The 23,488-nt window shown below is 55.7% G+C and overlaps 12 protein-coding genes across 12 annotated transcripts; 5 read left to right on the forward strand and 7 right to left on the reverse strand.

The window, feature by feature from the left end:
• Positions 1 to 45: 45 nt before the first annotated feature.
• On the reverse strand, positions 46 to 2,667 carry ACRALDRAFT_1041791 (glycoside hydrolase family 2 protein). Its single transcript, XM_071015232.1, has 6 exons — positions 1,967 to 2,667; positions 1,724 to 1,908; positions 1,246 to 1,652; positions 838 to 1,170; positions 640 to 770; positions 46 to 540 (listed from the first exon to the last, which is right to left on the reverse strand). Exons 1-6 carry the CDS (start codon positions 2,548 to 2,550, stop codon positions 198 to 200), a joined length of 1,983 nt encoding a protein of 660 aa, XP_070873075.1. The 5' UTR covers positions 2,551 to 2,667; the 3' UTR covers positions 46 to 197.
• ACRALDRAFT_1093241 (uncharacterized protein) lies at positions 2,166 to 3,547 on the forward strand (the record flags this gene model as incomplete). Its single annotated transcript, XM_071019664.1, has 7 exons — positions 2,166 to 2,581; positions 2,607 to 2,707; positions 2,778 to 2,956; positions 3,020 to 3,172; positions 3,253 to 3,346; positions 3,374 to 3,407; positions 3,455 to 3,547. Exons 1-7 carry the CDS (start codon positions 2,507 to 2,509, stop codon positions 3,545 to 3,547), a joined length of 729 nt encoding a protein of 242 aa, XP_070873076.1. The 5' UTR covers positions 2,166 to 2,506.
• Positions 3,548 to 3,710: 163 nt separating this feature from the next.
• Positions 3,711 to 5,379, reverse strand: ACRALDRAFT_2108764 (uncharacterized protein; the record flags this gene model as incomplete). The annotated part of the gene is made up of 4 exons (XM_071023381.1): positions 3,711 to 4,334; positions 4,399 to 4,689; positions 4,764 to 5,077; positions 5,148 to 5,379. 4 exons carry the CDS (start codon positions 5,377 to 5,379, stop codon positions 3,711 to 3,713), a joined length of 1,461 nt encoding a protein of 486 aa, XP_070873077.1.
• Positions 5,380 to 5,405: 26 nt separating this feature from the next.
• On the reverse strand, positions 5,406 to 6,742 carry ACRALDRAFT_209513 (uncharacterized protein; the record flags this gene model as incomplete). Its single annotated transcript, XM_071022710.1, has 7 exons — positions 5,406 to 5,763; positions 5,790 to 5,941; positions 6,005 to 6,069; positions 6,104 to 6,239; positions 6,316 to 6,359; positions 6,385 to 6,437; positions 6,504 to 6,742. 7 exons carry the CDS (start codon positions 6,740 to 6,742, stop codon positions 5,406 to 5,408), a joined length of 1,047 nt encoding a protein of 348 aa, XP_070873078.1.
• A 407-nt stretch (positions 6,743 to 7,149) lies between these two features.
• ACRALDRAFT_1069955 (uncharacterized protein) lies at positions 7,150 to 8,211 on the forward strand (the record flags this gene model as incomplete). The annotated part of the gene is made up of 3 exons (XM_071017716.1): positions 7,150 to 7,341; positions 7,462 to 7,635; positions 7,720 to 8,211. 3 exons carry the CDS (start codon positions 7,150 to 7,152, stop codon positions 8,209 to 8,211), a joined length of 858 nt encoding a protein of 285 aa, XP_070873079.1.
• A 93-nt stretch (positions 8,212 to 8,304) lies between these two features.
• Positions 8,305 to 8,737, reverse strand: ACRALDRAFT_209515 (uncharacterized protein; the record flags this gene model as incomplete). The annotated part of the gene is made up of 5 exons (XM_071022711.1): positions 8,305 to 8,317; positions 8,398 to 8,433; positions 8,464 to 8,511; positions 8,565 to 8,664; positions 8,698 to 8,737. The coding sequence occupies 5 exons, from the start codon at positions 8,735 to 8,737 to the stop codon at positions 8,305 to 8,307; spliced, it is 237 nt and encodes a 78-aa protein (XP_070873080.1).
• Positions 8,738 to 8,984: 247 nt separating this feature from the next.
• Positions 8,985 to 10,523, reverse strand: ACRALDRAFT_1069956 (uncharacterized protein; the record flags this gene model as incomplete). Its single annotated transcript, XM_071017717.1, has 6 exons — positions 8,985 to 9,240; positions 9,314 to 9,781; positions 9,847 to 9,984; positions 10,067 to 10,154; positions 10,223 to 10,339; positions 10,451 to 10,523. 6 exons carry the CDS (start codon positions 10,521 to 10,523, stop codon positions 8,985 to 8,987), a joined length of 1,140 nt encoding a protein of 379 aa, XP_070873081.1.
• Positions 10,524 to 12,258: 1,735 nt separating this feature from the next.
• Positions 12,259 to 13,625, forward strand: ACRALDRAFT_2043149 (uncharacterized protein; the record flags this gene model as incomplete). The annotated part of the gene is made up of 3 exons (XM_071021327.1): positions 12,259 to 12,367; positions 12,435 to 12,473; positions 12,547 to 13,625. The coding sequence occupies 3 exons, from the start codon at positions 12,259 to 12,261 to the stop codon at positions 13,623 to 13,625; spliced, it is 1,227 nt and encodes a 408-aa protein (XP_070873082.1).
• A 381-nt stretch (positions 13,626 to 14,006) lies between these two features.
• ACRALDRAFT_2109912 (uncharacterized protein) lies at positions 14,007 to 15,168 on the reverse strand (the record flags this gene model as incomplete). The annotated part of the gene is made up of 2 exons (XM_071023442.1): positions 14,007 to 15,027; positions 15,113 to 15,168. 2 exons carry the CDS (start codon positions 15,166 to 15,168, stop codon positions 14,007 to 14,009), a joined length of 1,077 nt encoding a protein of 358 aa, XP_070873083.1.
• Positions 15,169 to 15,757: 589 nt separating this feature from the next.
• ACRALDRAFT_1049578 (uncharacterized protein) lies at positions 15,758 to 18,097 on the forward strand. Its single transcript, XM_071015603.1, has 4 exons — positions 15,758 to 16,221; positions 16,310 to 16,695; positions 16,760 to 16,853; positions 16,923 to 18,097. Exons 1-4 carry the CDS (start codon positions 15,915 to 15,917, stop codon positions 17,837 to 17,839), a joined length of 1,704 nt encoding a protein of 567 aa, XP_070873084.1. The 5' UTR covers positions 15,758 to 15,914; the 3' UTR covers positions 17,840 to 18,097.
• Positions 18,098 to 18,930: 833 nt separating this feature from the next.
• Positions 18,931 to 21,741, reverse strand: ACRALDRAFT_2043152 (uncharacterized protein; the record flags this gene model as incomplete). The annotated part of the gene is made up of 3 exons (XM_071021328.1): positions 18,931 to 19,508; positions 19,588 to 21,207; positions 21,495 to 21,741. The coding sequence occupies 3 exons, from the start codon at positions 21,739 to 21,741 to the stop codon at positions 18,931 to 18,933; spliced, it is 2,445 nt and encodes an 814-aa protein (XP_070873085.1).
• Positions 21,742 to 22,514: 773 nt separating this feature from the next.
• On the forward strand, positions 22,515 to 23,478 carry ACRALDRAFT_209521 (uncharacterized protein; the record flags this gene model as incomplete). Its single annotated transcript, XM_071022714.1, has 8 exons — positions 22,515 to 22,680; positions 22,740 to 22,746; positions 22,799 to 22,841; positions 22,898 to 22,956; positions 23,023 to 23,168; positions 23,202 to 23,230; positions 23,316 to 23,388; positions 23,426 to 23,478. 8 exons carry the CDS (start codon positions 22,515 to 22,517, stop codon positions 23,476 to 23,478), a joined length of 576 nt encoding a protein of 191 aa, XP_070873086.1.
• Positions 23,479 to 23,488: the final 10 nt, after the last annotated feature.

Here is a 23,488-nt window from a genome sequence, read left to right on the forward strand (position 1 = left end):
TGTGGGTGGTGTTGTGAGGAATTTGCGACTAGACGAAATCATTTAGGGTTGGTGGCATTCGTCTATACAGAACATTCATATAAAAAGTTACGAATATAAAGGGATTACGCGGCTACAGGGTCAGTACCTCGATAAACTGGTGTGGCGTTGACAGCCACGTCATTCCTCTCCAGCCACCCTTTGACTTGGCCCCACCTTCACGCTCCTCTCGGCTGTTGATGTCTCAGACCACCACCACCACCACCACCACCCCCGCCAACCCCCCCACGCGCCATGGCCGCCTCATACACCCGCCTGGTATCCTCCCTCCACTGCGCAACCTCCGGCCTCAAAATCCGCCGGTCGTACGTCACGAGCCCGTTGACCTCCCCCTCGACATCGCTTGTCTGCGTCCACACCGCGCCGCTGCACGCGTACTCGTCGACCTGGGACCGCAGCATGCCGAACAGCTCCCTCGTCCGCGCGTTGTAGGCCGCCTTGTCCGCCGCCAGCTCGTACGTCTCGTTGATGGTGGCGATGGCTTCGGGTACGTTCCAGAGGCTTGTTTCGCTGTGAGTAGTCAAGACTTCCAGGGAAAGGAAGGAAAGTGAAGGAAACGGGGAGGGAAAGCGGAAGGGGAAGGGAGGGAAAGACACGCACTGCTCGATCGAGACGTTGAGACCGATCCCGCCAAACTCGCCCTGAATCCCGATCCGGTTGGGATCATATGCCGACGAGGGGGGGCTCGCAAACGGCGTGCCGCATTGCGGTGTCGGGTAATGGTGATTGTCCTACTTTGTCAGATTCACCTTCCCTTCTGTCTGGCTTGGAAAGAGAGGGAAAAGAAACAAAACCAACCGAAAAGTCGCCATAGCCGTGGTCGAACCACCCACTCACGGCGTCAATCAGCCGCGTCGGGTCGAGAGCCCGCACCACCTGGGTGAGCCGTGCTTCGGGCCAGGGGGGAAGCCTAAGCTGACCCCATCCCTCGTTGAAAATCACCCACGCAACGATAGACGGGTGGCTCTTGTGGTCGTTGACCATGGCCTCGAGCTGCCGCTGAAACTCGGCCTGCTGCCTCGCGTCGGGCGGTCGCCTCTCCGTGTTGTCCGGTAGGCTTGGCATGTCCTGGACCACCATGATGCCCATCTGGTCGCAGGCCTCGTAGAACAGGTCCGGTTCGACCTTGATCTAGTCATGCCACCATTAGTTTCTTTCCCTTTTTTTTTTCTTCTTTTCCTTTTGCTATCCTTTCCCTTCACTCACATGCTTGCGGACCATGTTAAACCCCAACTCCCTGACCACCTGCAAATCGTACCGCATGGCCTCGCGGCTCGGTGGCACGTACAGCCCGTCCGGCCAGTACCCTTGGTCCAGCGTGCCGAGGAGGAAGACAAACTCGCCGTTCAGGAGGGGCCGTCGGACCCCGCCGATGACCCCCATGGAAATGCTACGGAACCCCGTGTAGCTCGACACCTCGTCATGGCCCATCTTCACCCTGACGGGGTACAGCGCCGGGGACGAGGGGGACCAGAGTATGGGCGAGGGGACGACAAAGGAGAATTCGCCGTCCGAGAGGGAAAACGCAGTGGCCAGCACCCCGCCGTCTGCCCCGAGTACGGATACCTCGACCAGTGTGGGCTGCTTCATCGAGCTGTGGACTGTCATTGTGACTGTTGGCGTGAGGCGATTGATTGTCAGCCAAACGTGGGATCCCTTTTCTTTTTCTTCGTGACAACCTCACCTGTCCCGTTCATATCGCCAGAGAGGTCGAGTCGCGTAATGTGATTCGACGGCACGCTCTCCATCCATACCGTCTGCCAAATACCCGAACAGGGCGTGTACCAGATGTGTGAAGGCGTTCGAGTCTGCTTTCCGACCGGGTTGACGTAGGGCGGCATGTCCGTAGGATCGTGGACAAACACCAACCTATTAAAGGAAAATGGCAGTTAGACGTCTTCCAGTCCACCACAGCATGGGTCCTTACAGGTCATTCTCCTCTCCCAACTCGACGTCCCGCGTAACGTCGACGGTAAAGCGATCGTACCCCCCGGCATGGGTCCCGACCTTCTCGCCATTGACAAACACGGTAGCCTCGTAATCCACCGCTTCAAAGTGGATGACCACCGACCTCCCCTCCCAGCTCCGGGGGACTGTGAACTTTCTCGCGAACCACATGTGCGTGACGTTGCGAGCTTGGATCCCCGATAGCCCGCTCTCGATGCACGACGGGACCAGCACCTCCCGCTCGAGCTCGCCCGTTGGTGGGTTCGCGAGGGCAGAGGCAGCGGCAGAGTCAGGGTCAGGATCGTCCCTGGGCGTGGCGGGCTGGTACGTCCAGATTCCGTTGAGGGTTTCCCATTGCCATGCCTCGCGCCGGAGCTGGGGTCGAGGGTGTTGGGGCCAAGGGTCTTTGCCGACAGTGTAGGTCCATGGCGTATCTAGGGGTGGCTTCTGCACTTGGTACGGGACAGGACGGGAGCTGGGATTGCGACCTTGTACTGTTGTTGTCTCTGCACTCGCTAGGATGACGAATATGGACGTGACGAGAGACGGTACGAGGAGTTTCATGGTGTTGGTTGGAGAGGTGATTATGGTCGACGTACTGACTCTGGTCCTATGGCCAGCAACTCGGCCTGATGGAAATGACGAAACTGAAAGAAAAGAAAGAAGAAGAAAAGGGCAAAGGTGAGCTCGACATCTGTCCTCCCCTGTGGCACCAACGCCAGTCAACTGACCACCTTTAGTCTACGTCGGACGGAAAAATACAAAAGTCAATTGCACAAACAATCCGTTAGATCAGCGCCCACCGTCATCCGCCTATCCTCAACGAGTAGAACTTCAGGCTACCGCCGCCCCGTCTTGGCCTCCGCCCCTTACACAAGCGCCATTCAAGTGACCCAACACGACGAGTCGGGAAACATCATCGACAGACCAATCAAAGTCACGCTGCCTGTCGTATTAAAGCTCAATGCTGGTTCGTTGCCACCTTACACCTTCAGCTTAATATCACGACAAAAACAGCTGCTGTGTTGATTAGCACGGCATAAAGACGGGACATTCCGATCCCGATCCCGTCTGACCGAAGCTGCCCCGTTAGTCCCGGAGAACAATTGCCCGGGCCGGCCCATTCCAGCTGCACAGACCTCACTAGCAACGCGAAGTCATCAAGTAAGACATGCTGTGTCCCCATGTCGACGACAGGCTATATATACATGCATTCACTAACCGTCCCGAGGCGGCTGAAGATCTGAACATGGTAGTGTCTATGAGATGTAGCTTCTATAAGATCTATAGATGTCGCTACCCCATATATTCGCAATCGCAAAAATGAACATCTCCCCCCGAAACCGCGGAAAACAAGACTGTATCATATGTGTCTACTGCGAACAAGGCAGCAGCACACCCGAAATATCATCATTACATGCGTAGTCTCCCCAGAGCCTACGCAAGCAAAACACTCTCCTTGCCGTAGTGGCAGATACGCCTCAAAAGGCAAGCATCTTCTATCGTCGTGTCGTTCCGTCCTGCCGACCATCGCCGACTCTCGGTACACCGTTCGCTCTAATGATGGGAATAACGAGAGGAAAAAAAGATGCAAAAAAAAATCAACGAGGTTTCGGGGGGCTGTGGGTATCGAAGTCGTCCAAGTCGAGACCCTCTCATCAAACCGAGTTGGAGCTCTTCACTGGCAAAAAGCTGGGGCGTGAAAATGTGATCCTCGTGATCCTCTACTCCACCTGCTTCTCGCATCCGATCCGGCCGAGGAGCTCCTTCCGGTCACTATGCCCCGGCAAGCTGACACCAGTTGCCGTCGTCGTCGGCCGCTTGTGGCCCGTGCGACGCTCCCAGTTCTTCAGGTCCAGCTCCTCCACGCCCACTTCCGCCTCGAGCGGCTGCGCCTCCTCGTACACGTACTCGTCGTCTTCTTCCTCTTCCTCCTCGCCCTCCTCGTCCTCGTCGTCGCTGCGGTTGTCCTCGGCGCCGTCGCCCCGGACGACCCGGATGGCAACCTGGACGATGCGCGTGAACCAGACGAACGTGAGGCACAGCAGCATGAGCAGCGGCGTCAGGAACGCCCACTGGACCGTCTCGTTGAAGCACACGGGGCTATTCATGTCGAGGAAGGGTTCAAGGAGGTACCCGTAGCCTTCGGGTGTCGGCAAAGGGCCCTCGGCCGTGTCGCCGGCCCCCGTGAAGCATCCGAATCCAATGACGTCTCGCGTGTGGGCGTAGATGGACCAGCACACCATGGGGTAGAGGATATGGCGGGCGATGATCCAGGAGACCATGAAGACCCCGAACATGACGTCGCAGATGGTGGTGAATCCTGTGTACTTGAGACACTTGGCGATCTGGGTCGAGTTAGTATGCAGAAAAATTACAGGAAAATGGCAGGGGAAGAGAGATGGCACATACAGCAAGAATAACGTCGCCAATGTCCATCAAAACGAGAATAATGTTGCCGACGCGAGTGTGATGGTAGGAGTAGCAGGAGTACAGCAGAGCGCAAGTGATAAAGTGATGGATCAGCATCTGATAGTGGTCCTTGCGGCGGTCCTCGATGTTAATGACGAAGATCTGCTGAAGCCAAAAGGACCATTGCGCGAGGATATAAAACTTGGTAAGGCCGTCCAGGTCTCTATGGGGATAATCAGTCCAGAGCTCCCTGAGGTTCATAAAGTAGTAAGGCGACTTGTAGAAGATGTACTGCGCAGCGTTAGCCTAGCCTAGGAAGCAGAAGAAGAAAAAGAAAAAGAAAAAAAAGGACAAAAAAAACATACAACGCCCATGGACCAAAAGACGGAATAATAGACGAGCAACCAGGATTGCTCACTGAATCGAGTGAGCTGCTTCGTCTTGCGGACCCCCATGGACTTTCCGAAAGGAGCCAGGATGTATTCCATAACGGCTGCGCGAATGCCGGTGAAGAGCACGATGAAGAAGGGGATGTTGTAGGCGTCGTCGATGCCCTTGCCGTATTTGCCCGTGGCGGCGTCATAGTAGGAGAGGGTGAAGAACTTGGTGGTGTGCGGTTGGGCCTTGGGAATGAAGTAATGGGCCAGGAAGAGGAGTGCGAGCAGATTGAACGAGAGGCCTAGGATGGGAAGTCGGGTCAGTATCCAGTAGCAAAGGGACGCAAGGACGAGGCGAACGGTCCGACATACCAATCTGGTTTTCCACCATCCATTGAGTAAAGAGCTTCCAGGAGCTGGCATCTTTCCTCCGGACGCGTCGCACCAAGACCACATTGCTGTTGCCGGCGGTCTGCATGTAGAGGGGACCGTTCATGTTCTTCGGCTTCTGGCGCAGGCTGGTGCTCCTGTTGACTGTGCTCGGGCTGCGAGCCAGCGGTTTCTGCAAGCTTGGCTTCGCATCGTTGCTGTCTTGGGCCGTCATCTCCAAGCCGTCGCTTCAATCGGCAATCAGGCGCGGCTGAGAAGGCGTGGTAAAAGTTTGTCGACCTTGAGGAGGCGTCTAGGCGGAGAGGATGGAGTGTGATTCGAGCGGGAGGTCTTCAACCTAGGAGACGGGAGGGGGAAGCGAGCCGGCCGCAGGTTTGGAGAAGAGGAGAAGAGGAGGAAGGCCGTGGGGGGAAGAGGACAGACAGATGTTGGCGGCGGGTGAAAACCGTTGAGGACGGGAAATAAAAAGGAAAATAAAAAAGAGGAAAAAATGAAAATAAAAACACGAGTATATTTTCCCGAGGTTAGATTGAAAGGCGAGTTGATATAGGACGCGACAAAAGTCCAGGGGGACACAGAGTATCGAGATGGTGTCTTTCTTGGGAATGAGATTCTAAAGCGAACGATATCGGTCTCGGCGGTTTGCCCTGCAGGTTGAATATGGTGGTTGGGGAGACGGAGCAAGGGGGTCCAAGGTCCGAAGTGTTGGCACGAGGGGGGAGCCCATCGACGATCCGCTCAGGGGCATTGGATGCTAAGGTGCGGAGGTACAGCAGCTTTCAGGGCAGTGATACAGGTAGATACCTTGGGTGGCACAAGCTAAAGGTACCTTGAAGTACCGTCCCAAGGTCGGACAGTGGGCTGGCTGGCTCTAATGGAGGATACGATAGGGGCATGTGCTCCACTTTCATAAAGCAGCCAGGACCAAGTGGCTGTACGGCCGTAGAGCACGAAGCAACTGAGTAATTGGTCCACCACAAGTAGTTTCCTGGCAAGCGGAAGTTTACGAACAACGACGGTGTACGGGTGTGTACTTTTATGGTTGTAGATGTCACCGTAGATTTTGGTGGGCAACTCCGAAACACATCAAGGCGGTGAGAGCATGAGCTGAAGAGGGGTGACGCCTTTAGAGGTCACGTCTTTACACTACCATGTCTCTCTTCCCAGTATGGGAGATCCAGTCACCCCGTTGACCTATCACGACACACTGATTAGACACTATTCAGGCTTGAGCGGGGGTTGTGCAGTTGCCTACATATCCTGTCCAAACAGCTACCACCAGTGCACTTGTATATTTTACAGAGTAGTGTATATCTGCCTATCATTGCTCTTCCAAACTGAAAATGTCTCTGCTGATCAGTTACAGAGGTATGTAAGTACATTGTAATGTAGGTCTGGTAGTTGTCCTGAATAAGTGGATTTGTAGTTACAACGTACAATACTACGGCGCCATCAATGTTAATATTCCGCCCAAACCCGCTCAACAAGTCTTGCACCTGTCCGTCAGAGAGATGCAGCAATATGCACACGTTAATTTGTTGTCCAGCAATTTTATCAGACATAGTTATGCGAATCATTGAATGAACAAAACCATGGCAAAATACTTTCCCATCTCACCATGATAGTATGGCCCATTAGTCATAGGTCACATGACTATCCACGTGACCCAATAACGGCAACCTTATCGTGGCTCGACCCATTTCCGCATTAGTGTCTAGTGTACAGGCTTGGCGTTTGCCTCCCCACATGACATGACGATTCCGCCTCCTCGTTAACAGTCCTCAATCGCCATCCATCACAAGTCGTCATCGCGTTACTACGACCACAACATCCACTTCTTGCTTCCCTATACAAAACACCATCAGAACGACATCTCCTTCCGCCGGCGGTGCCTTCATCCGCATCACAGCACCTGCAGTCCCTTTCGCGCAACTTCGTCAGCTCGCCCTCGGTTGCCTATACACTCGGAACTCCAGCGGCAACAATGGCGGCCAACACCAAGTACACCCCCGCGCCCACCCGGGACTCGGAAGAAAACGAACACGTCTTCTATGACCAGGCTCCTCCGTCTTACCAGGACGCTGGCAGCAGCTCGGCCCAGGATGAGGCCCGGCTATTCGGCGGTGGTGCGCCGCGCGCCAGCCAGGACGGCGACGACATTCCCGATGACTTCAAGGTACGTGGCCATCGGTGACAGCCGTCCAGGACGGTTCTACCATCCCCTTCCCGCGCTCTTTATACACATACGTTTGCCGAAACAATGTTCCCGCGAAATTAACTCCTCACTTCGTTCCAGTTTGGTGGCTCCGTCGCTGAAGCGACCATCGATATCCGGAATCAGTTCATCCGCAAAGTCTACGCCATCCTGACCGTCCAGCTCATCGTCACCGCCGCCGTCTCCTCCCTCAGCTTCTTCCACCAAGGCTACAAGACCTGGATCCAATCCCACCCAGGCCTCGTCTGGGCTTCGGTACGTTGCGCCCACCCAACTATCCCTTTCCTCTGTCTCGAACCTCCCCCCGACCACCTTGCTAACCGCCATCTTTTCCTTTAGCTCCTCGGTGCCATAGTCTTCATGCTCCTCACCTTCTGGAAGCGCAAGTCGTACCCGACCAACCTCATCTTCCTCTCGGGCTTCACCCTCCTCGAAGCCTACACCATCTCCGTCATCGTCTCCTTCTACTCGGCCGGCCTGGTCCTCAACGCCGTCGTCCTCACCGCCGGCATCTTCGTCTTCCTCACCGCGTTTGCCTGCCAGTCCCGCTACGACTTCACCTCGTGGATGCCCTACCTCTTCGGCGCCCTCTGGGGCCTCATCCTCTTCGGCTTCATGGCCGCCTTCTTCCCCTACAGCTCCACCACCGAGCTCGTCTACGGAGGCCTCGCCGCCCTCATCTTCAGCGCCTACATCCTCGTCGATACCCAGCTCATCATGCGCAAGCACCACGTCGAGGAGGAAATCGCCGCTGCCATCAGCCTCTACCTCGACATCATCAACCTCTTCCTCGCCATCCTGCGTATCCTGAATAGCCAGAGCAACAACTGAGGACGTCATCTTAATTTGTGTGAAGACGGGAGATCGCTGCGTCGCTGAAAGAAGAGGTCAAGAAACCCAGACGCAGGACGAGGAAATCCGGGGTTAATATTCGTTGCTGGACGATTGTGTATGTTCAAATGTGTTTAGTATTCATAACTTATGCCCTGCAGCAATTCGATTCCAATCAGGGTTGACTGGCCGGGACGTGAGGCACCAAAGGCGTTCTCCAGGCTTTTTTTGGTCTTTTAGTTTCATAGTTACATGGTTCTTTCGTTTTGTCTCCCATATGTTTCTGTCTTACTCGCATTCCTTGCAGTCTTCAGTGGCACCTTGTATCTAATATTAAAGCCAAATCCGTTTACATGATGGGATCCAGAGAGCTGAAAGGTACAGGCCGAGACACTGAAAAGAAAAGAACGAAAAGAATCGCTTCTCGGCAAGGGTGCATCTTATCCCAGCAAACTATCAACATGCACACACACTCGAAATACAGACAGCGCCGCTGGTAAAGCAGACCAGCAGCTCTTCTTTTCATCGTGGCAGTCGTAGACTTTTTAGCTTTAAATAGGAGAATGACTATTATCTTCATATCAACACGAAGAAATTAATAAAAAAAAAGGGAAAAAGGAACAAGAATTCGCAGAAGCAATGGGGGGAATAAGTAGACTTCTTCTTTCTTTCCTTTCGCCGCCAAGACAGAAACAAGCGGCACACAAGAGGAACCAACGCCGGCATAGAAATAGGACCAACATGGCGCGGCGCCAGGGGGGAATCCATCGAGTTTAGTTGCGCTCGTCCCCGCCGTTCGCTTCCGGGCGGTCGGGCATCGGGCTGGCGGCGGCGCTGGCCTCCCGCTGCATGCGGGCCTCGATCTCGCGGAGCTGCGACTCGCGGGCCAACAGCTCCTGGCGCTTCTCGTTGATCTCGCGCTGAACCTTGAGCTCGATCTCCCGCAGCTTCTCCTCCTCGCGACGTAGCTGTTCCTCCTTGAGCCGCACAGATTGCGAGGCAAGGTCCTCCGGGTTCATCGACGAGTCCCTGTTGTGAAAGAGAAAAGGAAAACGTTAGTATTTGCGGTGTCACAAAGAAACTTGGCAAGAGTCCAACGTACACTCCAGCACCGCCCTCGACCGACTTGCTGAGCTTCTCGGTACGGTAGTTCTCGTAGAGGAAGTCGTGGGTGATTTCCTTGAGGTCGGCCAAATGGCTGTGGAGAAGGGCGGATCGGATGGCCAGGAAATCCGAGTGCCGGGGGTTGTCGACCTCGACGACGCCCCAAGGATATTGGCGGGCGCGGACATTGCGGCCGCCAATCTCGACAATGTCTTCGGAGCCAACAATGGCGAAGGGCATGAGACCTCTCAGCTCGGCGTTCTCCTCGACGGTGTCCTCATCATCCTCCTCGATATCGTAGGGGAAGTTGTAGACGGGGATCCGGTAGTGCTCAATGTCCTCCATAACCAGCTTCTTCGATTCGGCCAGTTCGGCGGGGGTCAGGGAGTCGGCGCGGCCGATGACGGGGATGACGTTGACCCGGGGAGCGAGGCGCTTCATCAGCTCAATGTCGAGCTCACGGAGACTAGTACGGGGCAAGCGGTCAGCGACAAGAGGGGAAGGGTGAAGAAACAGGCAGTCCAAGCGTACCCGTGGCCGGTCGGTGTGATAAAGTAAAGGAGGGCGTGGACGCGGTTGTCCCTGAAGCGAGGGTTACGCTTGATACGGGACTCCTCAGCAAGAATATCGTCATATTGTCTCTCGAGGTAGCCAACGATCTCGGAGAAGCTGGAAGAAAAATTGCTGTTAGCCAGAGAAGTCACAGCCAAGACCCATACAAGTCCAAGCTCAGACCAAAAGATTTTCGTACCTGGCCTCGTTATCAATCTGGTCGCCGAAGCCCGGAGTATCGACGATGGTCAGGGAGATACGGGTACCCTCCTCATCCAGCTCGAGTTCTATAGGGATATGAAGAATTAGTACGGAGGATCGGCATGCGAGGTCTCGCCATTGTTCGTAGACGCACCGACGGTGATGGGCTTGATCTTGACACCCTCCTCGACGTGAGCATCATTGGGGTCGTCCGAGTCCTTGTGGGCAAGAACGGTTTTGCCGCAGAGTGTGTTGACAAAGGTAGTTCGACCTGAAAGGTGGCAAAGAGAGCGTAGCTGTCAGTCAATCTGGTGCTAGGTGAGGTGCTGGGTATTTCCGTTTGGATGACTTGAGTGTGGGAGGAGCAGTGCAGACGACTTACCAGTTCCTGATGCTCCACAGACCATCAAGCAGAACTGGATGCCCTTCTTGACATTCTTCTTCTTGCGCATCATCTTCTAGGCAGGGCACGGAACATAGTCAGCAAGTCGGGTGTGCCTCGACGCGGTGAAGGGCGAAACAATGAATAGGCGCGATAATGCAGCGGGAAGAGGCACGAAAGGACACGAAAGGAAGGTCAAGGAGTGCTGAGATTGACCACGATGGCTCAATGTAGTAGGCGCGAGAAGAATGAATGGTGGGTAGGTAGACATACGGCAGGCGAGAACATCTTATCGGAATCGGGATGGGGTGGTGATGGAATGGGAGCGGTAGGAGATTCAGGAGGTCAGGTCGTGTAGCGTAGCTCAGTCAGGTTGGGAGCGAGCCAAGAGGAAAGAGGTAGGGTAGGTATTAAAGTCGCGGTGAGGACGTGACGACGACGTGGATGAGAAGGGACCGTTGACGTTTGAAGTTGGCGTCAATGGGAGAAGAATTGCCGAATCCCAGAAAGAATGTCGTGCAACTGCGAAATGGGGCGTAAGGGGAAGAAGGCTAAAGGAGAACGGGGGAAAAGATGTTGTTGGCCTTGGCTGCTGGTTACTGGGGGGGTGTGGGTGTGGAGGTTGAGAATGCAATTTCACACAAAATGTTGCTGGCAGGAGGTGTTCTAGCCAATCCCTGGGTGTGCTTGCTTTGTACCACTAGGAGTGTCAGGTCAATTCAGGGGGAGCGTCGGGGGGGTTTTCTGGGGGACCTGCCATTTCGTAGCAGTAATTACAGCGTTGTACCCAAGTACATACACTACAATGTACCACAGTACACACTGCCTAGGTACTTCGCTGGACCCCTGGTTTCGCGTCCCACCAAACGATGGCCGTTTTCCCCCAATTACACTAGTTTCGCGGCGACACCAAACCTAAGAAGGTAAGGCGTGTGATGGGTAATAGTCGGACCGGCCTGGTAGGTACAGCGTATGGTCTAAGGTTCAGTATACGTGCGCCAGCATGTACACATAAGTGGCTGACGTGTGGCTGTATGGCATTCTGCTGCCAAAGTCTATGATGGCTTGCGTAACTGTACTCTAAAGTTGACTGGGCCTTGACTTCCGCCGCCAGCCAGGTACTACTTCCAAATCTAAGCCTACAAGGACGAATCAAAGCATGAGGCACATGTACCTTGATGAAAGAAGCCTTGCAAACAGTAACAACAGCCCATTCGCACCTACATCTACAACGTACTCGGTAGTTCCTAGATGGAATCCCATGTCTCGTCTCTCATCCCTTATCCCCTCTGATTCTTTACATCTCTCCTCTCAACTCTTCTCCATCCCAAGCCCATCTCCATACGACACCCCGAAGGAAGCATTCTACGTGTACATTTAGCTCTTAACGCTCGAGACCGATCGTAGGACTTCCCCCCCGCTCTTCGCCCGTCACTCTCACCTGATGCTGTCGCTGCCCCGCTGACTCTGAGGCATCGCAGCACAACGAACGCAGCAACCTATCCATCGAATATTGTAATAGAACGGGCATCTTCGACTTCGACTAGATTATCCATTACATCGTTACCAAGCGACGTCCCTGGTATAGGATAGTCTCCGAGGATGACTGCTGGCTGATGCATGGGTCCATCGCAACTCGTCATCGCCGTCTCCCATCGACGCTTTGCTTGAGGACGACACCGAAGACCTGCACCGCAACAGTGTTGTCCAGTCCTAGCTAGTCCTCTACCCCAGGATCAAGCTCCTCTTCAGCTTCCCGTTCTTCACTTTATTATTGGGCCTTATTTCACGCTTCTTCTTCTCTCGCTATGTATACCCAGCCTCCGATAAAGGGTTCGGAACCGAATGAGGTACTCTCCGTCTCGTTCAACCACAATGCATCACATTTCACCCTGGGCCTTAACACGGGCTATGCTGGTAAGTGCAGAGGTGTCTTGTGGGCTTCGTGATGGATGCGGTCCTATTTACCAACTATTCTATCTAGTATTTGTGACAGAGTCATGTTCACTTCGTTCGATCAAGGGTCAGTGTCTGCCTTCATCTCCCTGCTCTCACGCAATCTCCCTCATCTCGGCTCCTTCGCTTACACTATACAGACCTCCAATGTCCAATCGCCCATGTGGAAATGATGGGTTTGACTAACTACCTCGCCATCGTGGCCAACTGCACGTACTCTCACTTCTCCCAGAACAAGGTCGTCTTGTGGGATGACCAGGGCGACAAACCGGGAGCCTACATTAGCCTCCTCCAGCCCGTCCGCCGTGTCTTGCAAGGCAACCTCCTAGGCCAGCGCCATATTATCGTCGTTCTCCAGGACAGCGCCCGCATTTACACGGTCAACAAGCGGCCCGAGTTCGTCTCCCAGTACGAGACGGCTCAAAACCGACTCGGCCTCTGCTGCATGTCCGACCGCCTGCTCGCCCTGCTGGGTAACACCCCAGGCCACGTTCAGCTCGTTGACCGCGCCACCAAAACGGTCAACATCATCCCCGCCCACAATTCGCCGCTGCGCGCCCTCCACATGAGCCAGGACGGCAGCCTCCTCGCCACCGCCAGCGACAAGGGCACCCTCATCCGCATCTGGTCCACCAGGACCCGCGCCCGCCTCGCCGAGCTGCGCCGCGGTGTCGACCCTTCCACCATCTTCCACCTCGCCTTCAACCCCTCCGGCACCATGCTCGCCTGCACCTCGGACAAGTCTACCTTGCACATCTTTGATGTTCCGCATCCTAACAACGCGGATCCGTCTTCGCCGACGACTGCGGCGACGGCATCATCATTTGCGACCACCTTCCCGGGTATTCTTGGCACCGGTGCCGTCGGCAGCAACCCCGCGCTGGGCCGCCAGGACTTGACCGCCGCCGACGGGAGCAAGGACGACGGCAAGGGCAAGTGGGGGTTCCTGGGCAAGGTGCCCTTTATGCCGCGCGTCTTCTCCGACACCTACTCCTTCGCCAGCGCCGTGTTTGAGTCTCGGCCAGACGTCTCCTCAGCCGTGTTGAGGCCCCAGCAGGGCGTCATCGGCTGGATCGACGACAACAGCTTGGTCGTGGTGGGTGCCGGGCGCGAACCGAAATGGGAGAAGTTTGTGATTCGCAAGAGCCGGGACGGCATGGACGGGAAACGCGAGTGCGTGCGTGAGGGGTGGAGACGGTGCCTGGCTAGTACTCGGTAGGACGAGCCTGGGGAGGAAGATCTTCTGGCGGATGATCCCCTGTGAGCCATACTGGTCGATGGGGGTTCCTTTACGGGCGGTGTCCTTTTGTGTTCCTCCTTTTGTTTCCTCTTTTTTTTTCTTGTTATTTCCTCCTTTGTTATTTCTTCTGTCCTTTTCGTTCTCCTAGGACCGGTACTTTCAGCGAGTGATGGCAGGTTGGTTTAGTTTGGCGTTACGACGGAACGACGGCAAAGGTTATGAGGTTATGGGGACCAGGACCGGCACGGGGGAACTTGGCATACGAGCGGTCATTATGAATAGGGAATATGAGCTTTGACTCTTCTTTCTCGTCTCTGCCTCATCTTGATTATTGGATTCAAACGTCATATTAGCGGGCCGCTACCTCCTCGGCCGAGGTGATCTTGACCGACTTCGACTCCGACTCCGATTTCGCCTCCTGTACCGACGATCATCTTCCTCGCTATCGTCGTACTGTCGTCGCCGGGGACGGTCATCTTCGTCCCGGTCGAGTCGTCGCCGGTGATCCCGCCTCCTCTCCTCCCCATCGTCATCGTCATCCCTTTCTCTGTCCCTGTCACGTCGTTCTCTTGACCGGTGGCCATCTCCCCTCTCGCGCTTCGATTCCCGGTCCCCGTCTCGGTTTCGACCGCGCGAACCATGGCGCCTCCTGGGTCGGTCCTCACGGTCCGAATCTGAATTGGTGTCATCCCTCCGTGACCTTCGGCTCCGATGTCTCTCTTCGCGATCCGCATCCCGCATCTCGTCGTCACTACCATGCCGTCTTGACCGGTGCGACCGGTGCCGCCGCTCCCGCTTCTCCCGTTCCTCCTCCTTCCTCTTCCTCCTCTTCTGCTCCTTCTCATAGCGCCTCACGGCGTCCTCGACCTCCTTCTTCTTCTCCTCGACCAGGAACTCCTTCATGGGATCGTCCTCGTCGTGGTCCCGGATGAGCAGCGCAAGCTCCCTCTCCTGGGGGAGCATGGGCCGCTCTTCCTCGTCGTCTTCCTCCTCGTCGTCGTCGTCGGTGTCGTCGGCGCCCTTCCCTGCGGCCTCGCGCTCGCGCTTCGCCATGGTGGCCCAGTCGACCTTGCCCTCGTCCGGGTCCTCGTCGTCGCGGAACTTGTACCGCGCGTGGTCGACGCGGACGAGCCTGTGGCCGATGGTGGCGCCGCCGAGGTTGTCGACGGCCAGGTCGGTGCTGCGCTGGTCTTCGTACTTGAGCCAGCCGAAGCCCTTGGATTTGCCCGTCTCCTTGTCGCGCGCCAGCTTGAGCCACACGGGCTCGCCGAACTGGGAGAAGATGGTTATGATGTCGCCTTCGGTGAGCTCGTAGGGGAGGCCGCCAAAGTAGACAAAGGCCGTGTCGCGGTAGTCGACGTGCCAGGAGGCTTCGGGGGAGCTATCAGATCGGGTTGGCTGTTAGCAAATAAGTTCTCGTGGGAAGGGGATAGAGGATGATTTCCTGGGACAATGGTAAAGCTTACATTCCATGCTCAATCTCCTTTTTGTTCAGCGCTTGTATTGCGCGAATTTGATTCATCGTGTCTATATGTCGGGGGTTGGAGTGACGGAGCAGCTCTGCGAGGTGTAAGATGCAAGGCTGACAATGGACTGAGAAGAATCGAAGCACAGCTTGAGCTTCAGCTGCGACGCAGCTACGTGCGTACAGTACATGTACTGTGTACCTCAGGCGTCGCAGGTTCAATGTCACGCGGTTGATCACGGGTGGCAGCAGGGGGTTCAGTTTTCTTGCTCGGCAGATGAAGTGGTACTGGAAAAACAGCCGGGCCGACAAGATGGAGACCCCAGCTCCCCAGACCCGGTCCCCACATGCGACATTTCGTTTGTACCAAGGGGTCCAAGGGGGTCCAGCAAATTGTCTAGCTCCTGGTCCGTGAACTGGGTTGGAGACCAACTCAGCAACTCACCCAGCAAAACGAGTACGGATAATTACGCCCCTACCTTCCTCTTTGACCCCTTCCGCAGAGACTCATTCCACTCTGTTCCGTTCCCTATGCCAAGTTGATTGATCGGGTATCTCCCTTAGTTTCACCTACTCAACTTGTCGCCTGTCGCCGTGGGCTTCCGACGCCATATCTAGATCACCAAACACGATTGACGCGTCCAGATCTCACCAGTCCCTGAAATACCTGAAATATTCCCGTCCGAACGCCTTTCGACCTATTCGTTTGCTCTAAGAGCCCGATCTCGGTGTGACATTCCGCGACACATTTATTTCCCCCGCCGTCGCCCTACCCCCATGAAGGCCAGTGGGCAGACCTGATCATGACTGCGAATGGGAATCGGGCCTCGACGTACACAGCTGCATCGGGGACCTCCGACGGCCGAAATGGGGAGAGGAAGGACCTCTGGAGCTCCCTCCTCGACTCGGTCGCCAGTGGCAAACGTCTACCGGAGAAGAACATCATTGTATTGGGCGGCAGTTCCGAATCGCAGAGAGATTTTCTAGAATCCCTATCCAACGGAAGCGAGAAGCGCAGTCTGGATCGACAGAGCTCCAGGCCACCGCCCGTCGCAAACAGCTTTGCCCTCGGCTATACCTACTACGACGTACTCGATGCCGACCATGAAGGTCTGTATAGAGGCATTCTCTCCCAGGGACCCCGCACATCCGGAGAAAAGTCGAAAGAAACAAGAGAAAGGAAACTGACATTCGGCAGACATCTTGGCCCGGATATCCCTCTACATGCTCTCCAACCCTTCCGAAGCCTTCCCTAGACTGCTCGAACCCTTACTCACCCCCGAATCCATACCGAATACTCTCCTGGTCATCCTGCTAGATTGGTCTACCCCCCATCTCTGGATGCGACAACTGCGGAAATGGATCCTCTTCATGCGCAGCGTGCTGGAGAAGACAAGTCGCGAGTGCCAGGCCGCCATGGAGGAGGTCATGATCAGCTGGCGGGACAGGGGGCGGGGCGGAAGTTCTGTCAACCTCGACGGCACTGCCACCGGAGCAACGGGGGAAGACGACGTCTCGTTGCCCCTGGGCCCAGGAGAGTGGGAAGAGGCGCTGGGTTTGCCGCTGTGCGTGGTTTGCCAAAACGTACGACATCCCCTCTCTCCTTCAACACGTCAAGGAAAAACTAGGGCTCTAACAATCCCCCTAGGCCGAGAAGATCGAACTACTGGAAAAGTCACAAGGCTGGAAAGAAGGCGACTTTGATCAAGTCTTGCAGTACTTGCGGACGACATTACTTAGACGTAGGTGGCAAGCCTCGATATGCGACCCCGGTTCATCGTGCACACTTGGCTGACGGAAATCTCGCGCAGACGGAGCCTCCCTCATCTACACCACACCAAACGTACCCTCACCCCTACCAAGCCTGGTCCATTCCAGCCTGGGCGTCACCTCCCTCCTCAAGCGACAACCCCTCAAGCACAACGTCATCGACCGGGATAAGATCCTCGTCCCTCCAAACTGGGACTCGTGGGGCAAGATCCGCGTTCTCCGCGACGGATTCGACGTCGAGGCCGCGAGCATCGGCTGGTCGCGCGACCTACAATCCGAGTTCACCGACCCGGCCATGACAACAGAGGGACTCGACGTCCTCGCCAAGGCCAAGGCCGACGGTTCCTACCAAGGCGAGATGTGGTCCTCCGCCGTCGCCCCCTACGAGGACTGGATCCGCGACCTCGCCACCGCCTCCGAAGCCCTCGCCCTGGGCGCCGACGACGCCAGCTCGGCCTTGCACCTCGAGATCCAGTCCCAGGACGCCCAGGAATTCCTCGACGCCAGCCTTGCCACCCTCGAGGCGTACAAGGCCAAGGCCGAGCAGAAATCCGACCCGACCAAAGCCGGCAACGGAGCGCAGTCCGCCACCCCTTCTTCTTCTTCCTCCGCCTTATTGGACCACGGCCCCGCCGGCACGGCCCGCCAACCTCTCACCACCGCCTCGGACGGCAAGGTCAGCGAGCACATTGGTCCCGTGCAGTTCAACATGGGCGGCATCCAGGTCGACGCCGACGATATGGTCCAGCGTCTCAAAGACCGCCAGGCCTACACCGCCGCCCATCCCGACCAGGCTGCCTCCGGGTCCTCCGCCGGGGGCGACGTCGCCGCCGACTCACCCGACGTCATGGACACGGAGAACCTCCAGGCCTTCTTTAGCGGTTTGATGAACCGCAAGACAGCCGGCGCCGGAGGCGCTGCCGGCAGTGTTGGCACCCCGCGGGCGAGTGCTTCTTGAGTAGCCTGGCCGTCTTTGCAAGGGTGGCCACCTACTTTTTCTCTCTCTTTTTTTCTTCTCTTATTATGTTTGGGTAGATAGGAACAGCCGGCTTTCAGGAATGTGCATGAGCAAGGAGAAAGAAAGCTTTTGTGGGAAAAGAGGAGAGGGGAAAAGGGGAGAGAAGGGTCAATTTAATCTTTCCCTCGACGAGCGCTCACACTTGACCATGGGATATCCGAGCATTGGAAGCGCTGCACGCGCATAGCTTCCGACTCGGTTTCTTTTTTCTTTTTCTGTCCTTCGCCTTCCCTTTGGTATCTTGCTCTTCTCCCCCATCTTCTCTCACGTCTCTTCACGTCTCTTCGTCCCGTCTGGAAAACCATCTAGGCCGACCCCGTTCCGTATCCTAGATGGCATTCAACCATTCTAAATCTACTGTCTCCCTTCCCTACTAGGCTTCACGCAAGTCGTCAGGTTGACGAGGTAGTGAGGAGATGGGACTGTTCAGAAAGGGAAAGGACAGGGGGGAGACGGGGACAATCGATAGAGGACGAAGACTACAATTCATGCATGGATGTATGTTTAGTCGGGAGGATATGAATGGGACACATGCCGGCTGGCACAGAGGGGTCGTCCTTGATCTGTCCCGACGAGACGACTTTGTTTTACCACGTCCACTTCTGGTGCGTAGATTAGATACCCCTTTCCCGATGAAATATGAGGCGCAGGGGACATGTCCTGACAGAAGTCGGTAGCCGAGATGTATATAGAACGTATATTCTCATATACACGTCTCATTTTGGCATAAAAAGCCCAGAAAAGAATCCCATCCAACTAGGATATGTTTATAGATCCGGTTAGCTGGGCCGCTGTAGCGGACCGTCCGTAATATGCCTCGATTAAAGACACCCCAATGCACCACGAGACCCAGATGTGTGTATGTAGATAAGTCAAGGCCCATACCCAGAAAGTGCTTTGGGACAGAAGATCCCAAGGAAAATCCCACCTAACGCAGTGGCTACATATACCATTCTGCATTCTATGTATTGAAATAACCCATAGCGGCCTAGACATCCCCGCCTCTCCATTCTCTTCCGTAGGAAAATGGTCTAATACTCGACATCCGTCTTGGTACAGGGCCGGAAGCGACCGTTGTCAAAGATGTACGCGCCCGGCCCCTCCCTCACTATGTCCGCGAGGGCCGGGTTCCGCTGCACGACGAGGTCCTTCTCGCTCTTGATGAGGAAGATGTTGCGCAGGCCGCCGCGCGCTTCGCCGTATAGCTTGGTGAGCAATTTCTGGGTCGTCTCGCCGTCGTTGCCGGTCGGATCCTGGACAATGGCCCATGTCTTGCCGCCCAGGCGAGCGCTGACGACGCCCGACAGGAGACCGGGGAAAAGCCAGGGGTATTGCAAGATCTCGGCCTCGAAGGCGTTGACGGTCTCGCGGGCCAGGGCGGGGTACGTCTCCGAGCCCAGGGTGACGCCGAGGCGGAACAGGTTGGAGACGCTGATGGCGTTGGTGGCCGGGACGGAGGTGTCCATTCCGTCTTTGAGGCGGAGGATGGCATGCCGGGTTGGGTCGGGGGTAGTGTAGAAGGCGCCACAAGAGGAGCGAGCGGGTAACGTATTCGGTGACGTTGTGGAGACTGGAGTTAAATCGTCGTAGAACAAGGCGATTTGAGTTTCTGGTGGATGTAATGTTAGCTTCAGACTGCAGGTTGTGAGGATGAAGAGAAGAGAAGGGGACGTGGTGGGGGGACTCACGCTGGAGTTCCTCGGCGAATATTAGGCAATTCTCTTCTCCCGTCGTCTCGTATAGGTCGATGAGCCCCTCAATTAGGTAGGCATAGTCGTCGGCGAAAGCCTTGATGTGCCCCCGTACACCCCTATAGATCCTGTACAAGACCTTCTCCTGGGGATCCCAGAGATGGGAGCGCACAAAGTCGGCGGCCTGGCTCGCCGCTTCGAGATAGGTCCTGCTCTTTTCCGGGTTGATGATGCGAAGCGCGGCGGCCGTCCGGGCGAGAGCGCCAATGACGAGGCCGTTCCATCCGGCGATGACCTTGTCGTCGAGCTCCGGGCGGACGCGCTCCTTCTCCCTGTGGGCTTTCAGTTTTTGCTTGGCAGACTTGATGACGCGATCGACTTCTTCTGCGCTGACGCCAAACTGGCGGCCGATTTCGCCCTTTTCCTTGAGCACGCGCGGGATGTTCTGGTTCATAAACTCGTCGTTGGGGTCCTGGTCGGGCTCGACGTTGCCGTGTTCGCGGATGTTCCAGTAGGTGGCGGCGATGTTGGCCTCGTGGTCGTTGCCGATGACGGCGTCGAACTCCTTGCGCGTCCACAGGTTGTAGGCGCCCTCCCTCATCTCCTTGTCGCCGCGGCGGTAGTACGAGTCGGCGGCCTCGCTCGAGGCAAAGCCGCCGTGGGGGAGGCGCACGGGCAGGCTGGAGAAGTAGTCGGCCAGCTCGATGAGGACGTCGTAGAAAGCACCGTCCTTGTCTCCGTTGCTGATGAGCCAGGCGTCGAGGTACAGTCCCAGGAGGAGGGCGTTGTCGGCGGTGAGCTTCTCGAAGTGGGGGATGCTCCAGTCCGGGGTGATGGAGTAGCGGGAGAAGCCGCAGCCGCCGACGTGGTCACGTAGGCCGCCGTCGCTGATCTTGCGCAGGGTGAAGAGGGCCATCTCGGTGGCGTGGGCGCATTCGGTAGGGCCGACGACGTCCTGGACGGGAGAAAGGTAATGCGGGAGGCGAAGCAAGAAGGACAGCTTGGCGGGGACGGTGAACTTGGGGGCGAGGCCAAAGCCACCGTAGATGGGGTCGAAGGTGCCTGCAATGTGCGAATAGGCCTCCTCGAGCTGGTCCAGGTCCAGCTCGCTGGATACGTCGGCGCCCGACTTGGTCGGGTGTAGATGTTCGGTCAAAACGGCCGAGGCGACGGGTGCGGTGGACGAGGAGGCCAGGCCGATCTTGCTCATCTGTACGGTGCTCCGGGTGCCCAGGGTGCCCTCGGCGGCGAACTCTCGGAGTTTGACGAGAACCTCCCTGGCCTCCTGGCGGCAACGGGCCTCCTGCTCTTGCCAGACCTTGGCGAGCTTCTCGAGGATGGTCAGGAAATCAAGCCCCTCGTCGTCTTCTGGGCCCGTCTTGGGGTGAGCGCCTGGCCCGGGCCAGTAGGTGCCGCCAAAGACGGGTTCCAGTTCGGGGGTCAGGAAGAGGTTCAGAGGCCAGCCTCCGGCGCCGTTGACGGCCTGGACATAGTTCATGTATATGGTATCTATATCGGGGCGTTCCTCCCTGTCGATGATGACGGGGACGAAGTCTCGGTTGAGGAGGGCGGCGCATTCTGGATGGGAGAAGGACTCGAAGGAGGTGAGCCTGCAGTCTGCGAGTACGTCAGCAGATGCGCCGGGAATGAAGGACTGGGTTCACGCAACAACAAGGATCGCGGAGAGAGGCGCAAGGCGAGGAAGGTATTAGAATAGCAGGGTGAACATTCGGCGACAAAAGTACAATACTGTCACAGGCGAAACTCCTGCGTGTTACGCAATGCAAACAAATCAACTGGCATGGGGCGGTGGAGAGAGAGAGAGAGAAACGATGGTTGCTGGGAAAAGTCGGGCAAGCAAGGCACAGTAGTAACGAGGTCGGATGAAGACACGTCCAACTTACAGTGACATGCTTTGAAGCCAATGTTGAGGAAGATTAGCTTATTTTCCCTCTTTGCGCGGGCGATGGTCTCGTCGTCGAGGAGCTGCCATGCGACAGGGCTGTCGGCATGGCTCTGAACGTAAGGGCTGATGCTTTGGGATGCACGGTTTTGCAGCTTGGTGGGAGAGGTAGACGACAATTGGTCGGCGGAGGAGTCGACGTTCGCACCCGTCAAGCCAGGCTGCTGCATAAGTTTCGGGGCAGCCATGGTGATGCGACTTTTAGGGCAACATCGACTTGGGGCGGGAGTTCACAGATGGACGTGAAGCCAAGTCGTTCTCGAAGAGACGGTGAGGCGGAGAGGAAAAGAAGGGAGGACGGTAATATCCCCGCCTGGAAAGGAGGGGGGAGGAAATAAGTGGGAAAATAAGGTAAATGGCAAAAATCAAAGAAAACCCCGAAAAACCAAGCGACGAAAGAAGAAAAGTAAAATAAAAATAAAAATAAAAATAAAAAATTAAGAAAAGGGAGGATGAGGAGTAGCAGGAAGAATGCCGTGGTGGCGGGGTCGACCCCAGTCAATCATGGACGGACAAGAAGTGGAAAGGCGGATCAGTAGAAGGCGAAGGGCAGCTGTATAGCCAGGACGTATGTAATCAGACAGCTGGACCGATGGTTTGTATGCGATTCAAAGGGGTTGTCGATATCAACGTTGATTCGGAGGGGGAGTTGTTGGTGGTGTACTGGGAGGGGAGGAGTTATGAGGGACGTGATGGTCTTGGTTGTGGTTGAGTCGGAAACGTGCGTACGAAGTACCTAGGTACTTTGTACAACGGTCGCACGAACGATTACGGAGTCGGTTACCTAAGGCTGTGGATATTTGTGGGGTCAACATCTCTGGCTGCGTAGGTACATACTTGTACCGACGTTGTACATGTACAGCTGTACTAACATGGTAACGTGCCAGAGTCGATACATTGTTGTCGTCGGTCAAAACAATCCGTCCACACGACGATATCGACTTGGTTATTCGTCACCGGAATGTTTGGGACCCTGTACTCGGGGTACGACAAAGTGAGCTCCTATAATTACGTTGTAAAAGTTGAATCTACGAAATTCTGGTCCCCCACCCATCCCTACCTCCGGGACATTTGTCATTTTGTTCGGCCCCTCCCACTTGAGGCCAGCGTGAATATGAGGGGTCCGGGTGGATATGTACTTAGTAGGTACCGTATACTTTCCTTACCGCACCTGATCCAGGACAAGAGATGAGGTTAGTTTGATGAAATCTGTTAAAACACGGCTACCTGGTTGATCACACAAAGTTTAACAGACTGCTCTGCAGCCTCTCTTCGGGCATATCTCATAGTAAGGCAGGTACGCCGTATGTAGGTACGTTGAACGTGTACCTACGTACGCTGTAGTGTACTTGTATCGAAGTTGATCCCCACGATGGGCCCAGTTTTCTGCCGGCTCACCGGAAGTGGAGTCAATATTCCAAGGACACAGGACGATCGCGATGGGGCCAATAACCATGTACTAATTTTAGGAGACAACGTCGCTTTTCCAACGTACAACGTATCGACATTCAACCTCCCCAAGCGCTCGCCGACTCCATCTCTTTATCATTCTACATGGCCAAGGCATCAGATGCCCACTCAGCTCCTACCACATCTCAAACCCCCTCCACAACACGTCTCCTTCTAGCACTCCTGCCAGGCACATTAGGCTCTTTGTGCCTGACGGAGATGCTAAAAGTGAATTAGTGTCCCGCTGATCCCCCACCCGGCTACCTAATGGAGCTTTCGGTCTCTTTCTTGTCACGTTCCACGGGCCCATAAGAACTCGTGGTATTCCTCCGATTCCGTTCTCTCCGTCGTCTTCTCGGGAGCCTACGAAGTACCGTGGTATGACTGTGGATTCTAAACTGGATCTGCTTTTCGATCCTCGAGTCGATTTCCTTTCTCGTCCATTTTATCCCATCGACGCCGAGGATGAACCTTGAAGGTATTTCT

Source organism: Sodiomyces alcalophilus, assembly GCF_042370955.1.
Source record: "Sodiomyces alcalophilus JCM 7366 unplaced genomic scaffold ACRALscaffold_6, whole genome shotgun sequence".
NCBI classification, from domain to species: Eukaryota; Fungi; Ascomycota; class Sordariomycetes; order Glomerellales; family Plectosphaerellaceae; genus Sodiomyces; species Sodiomyces alcalophilus.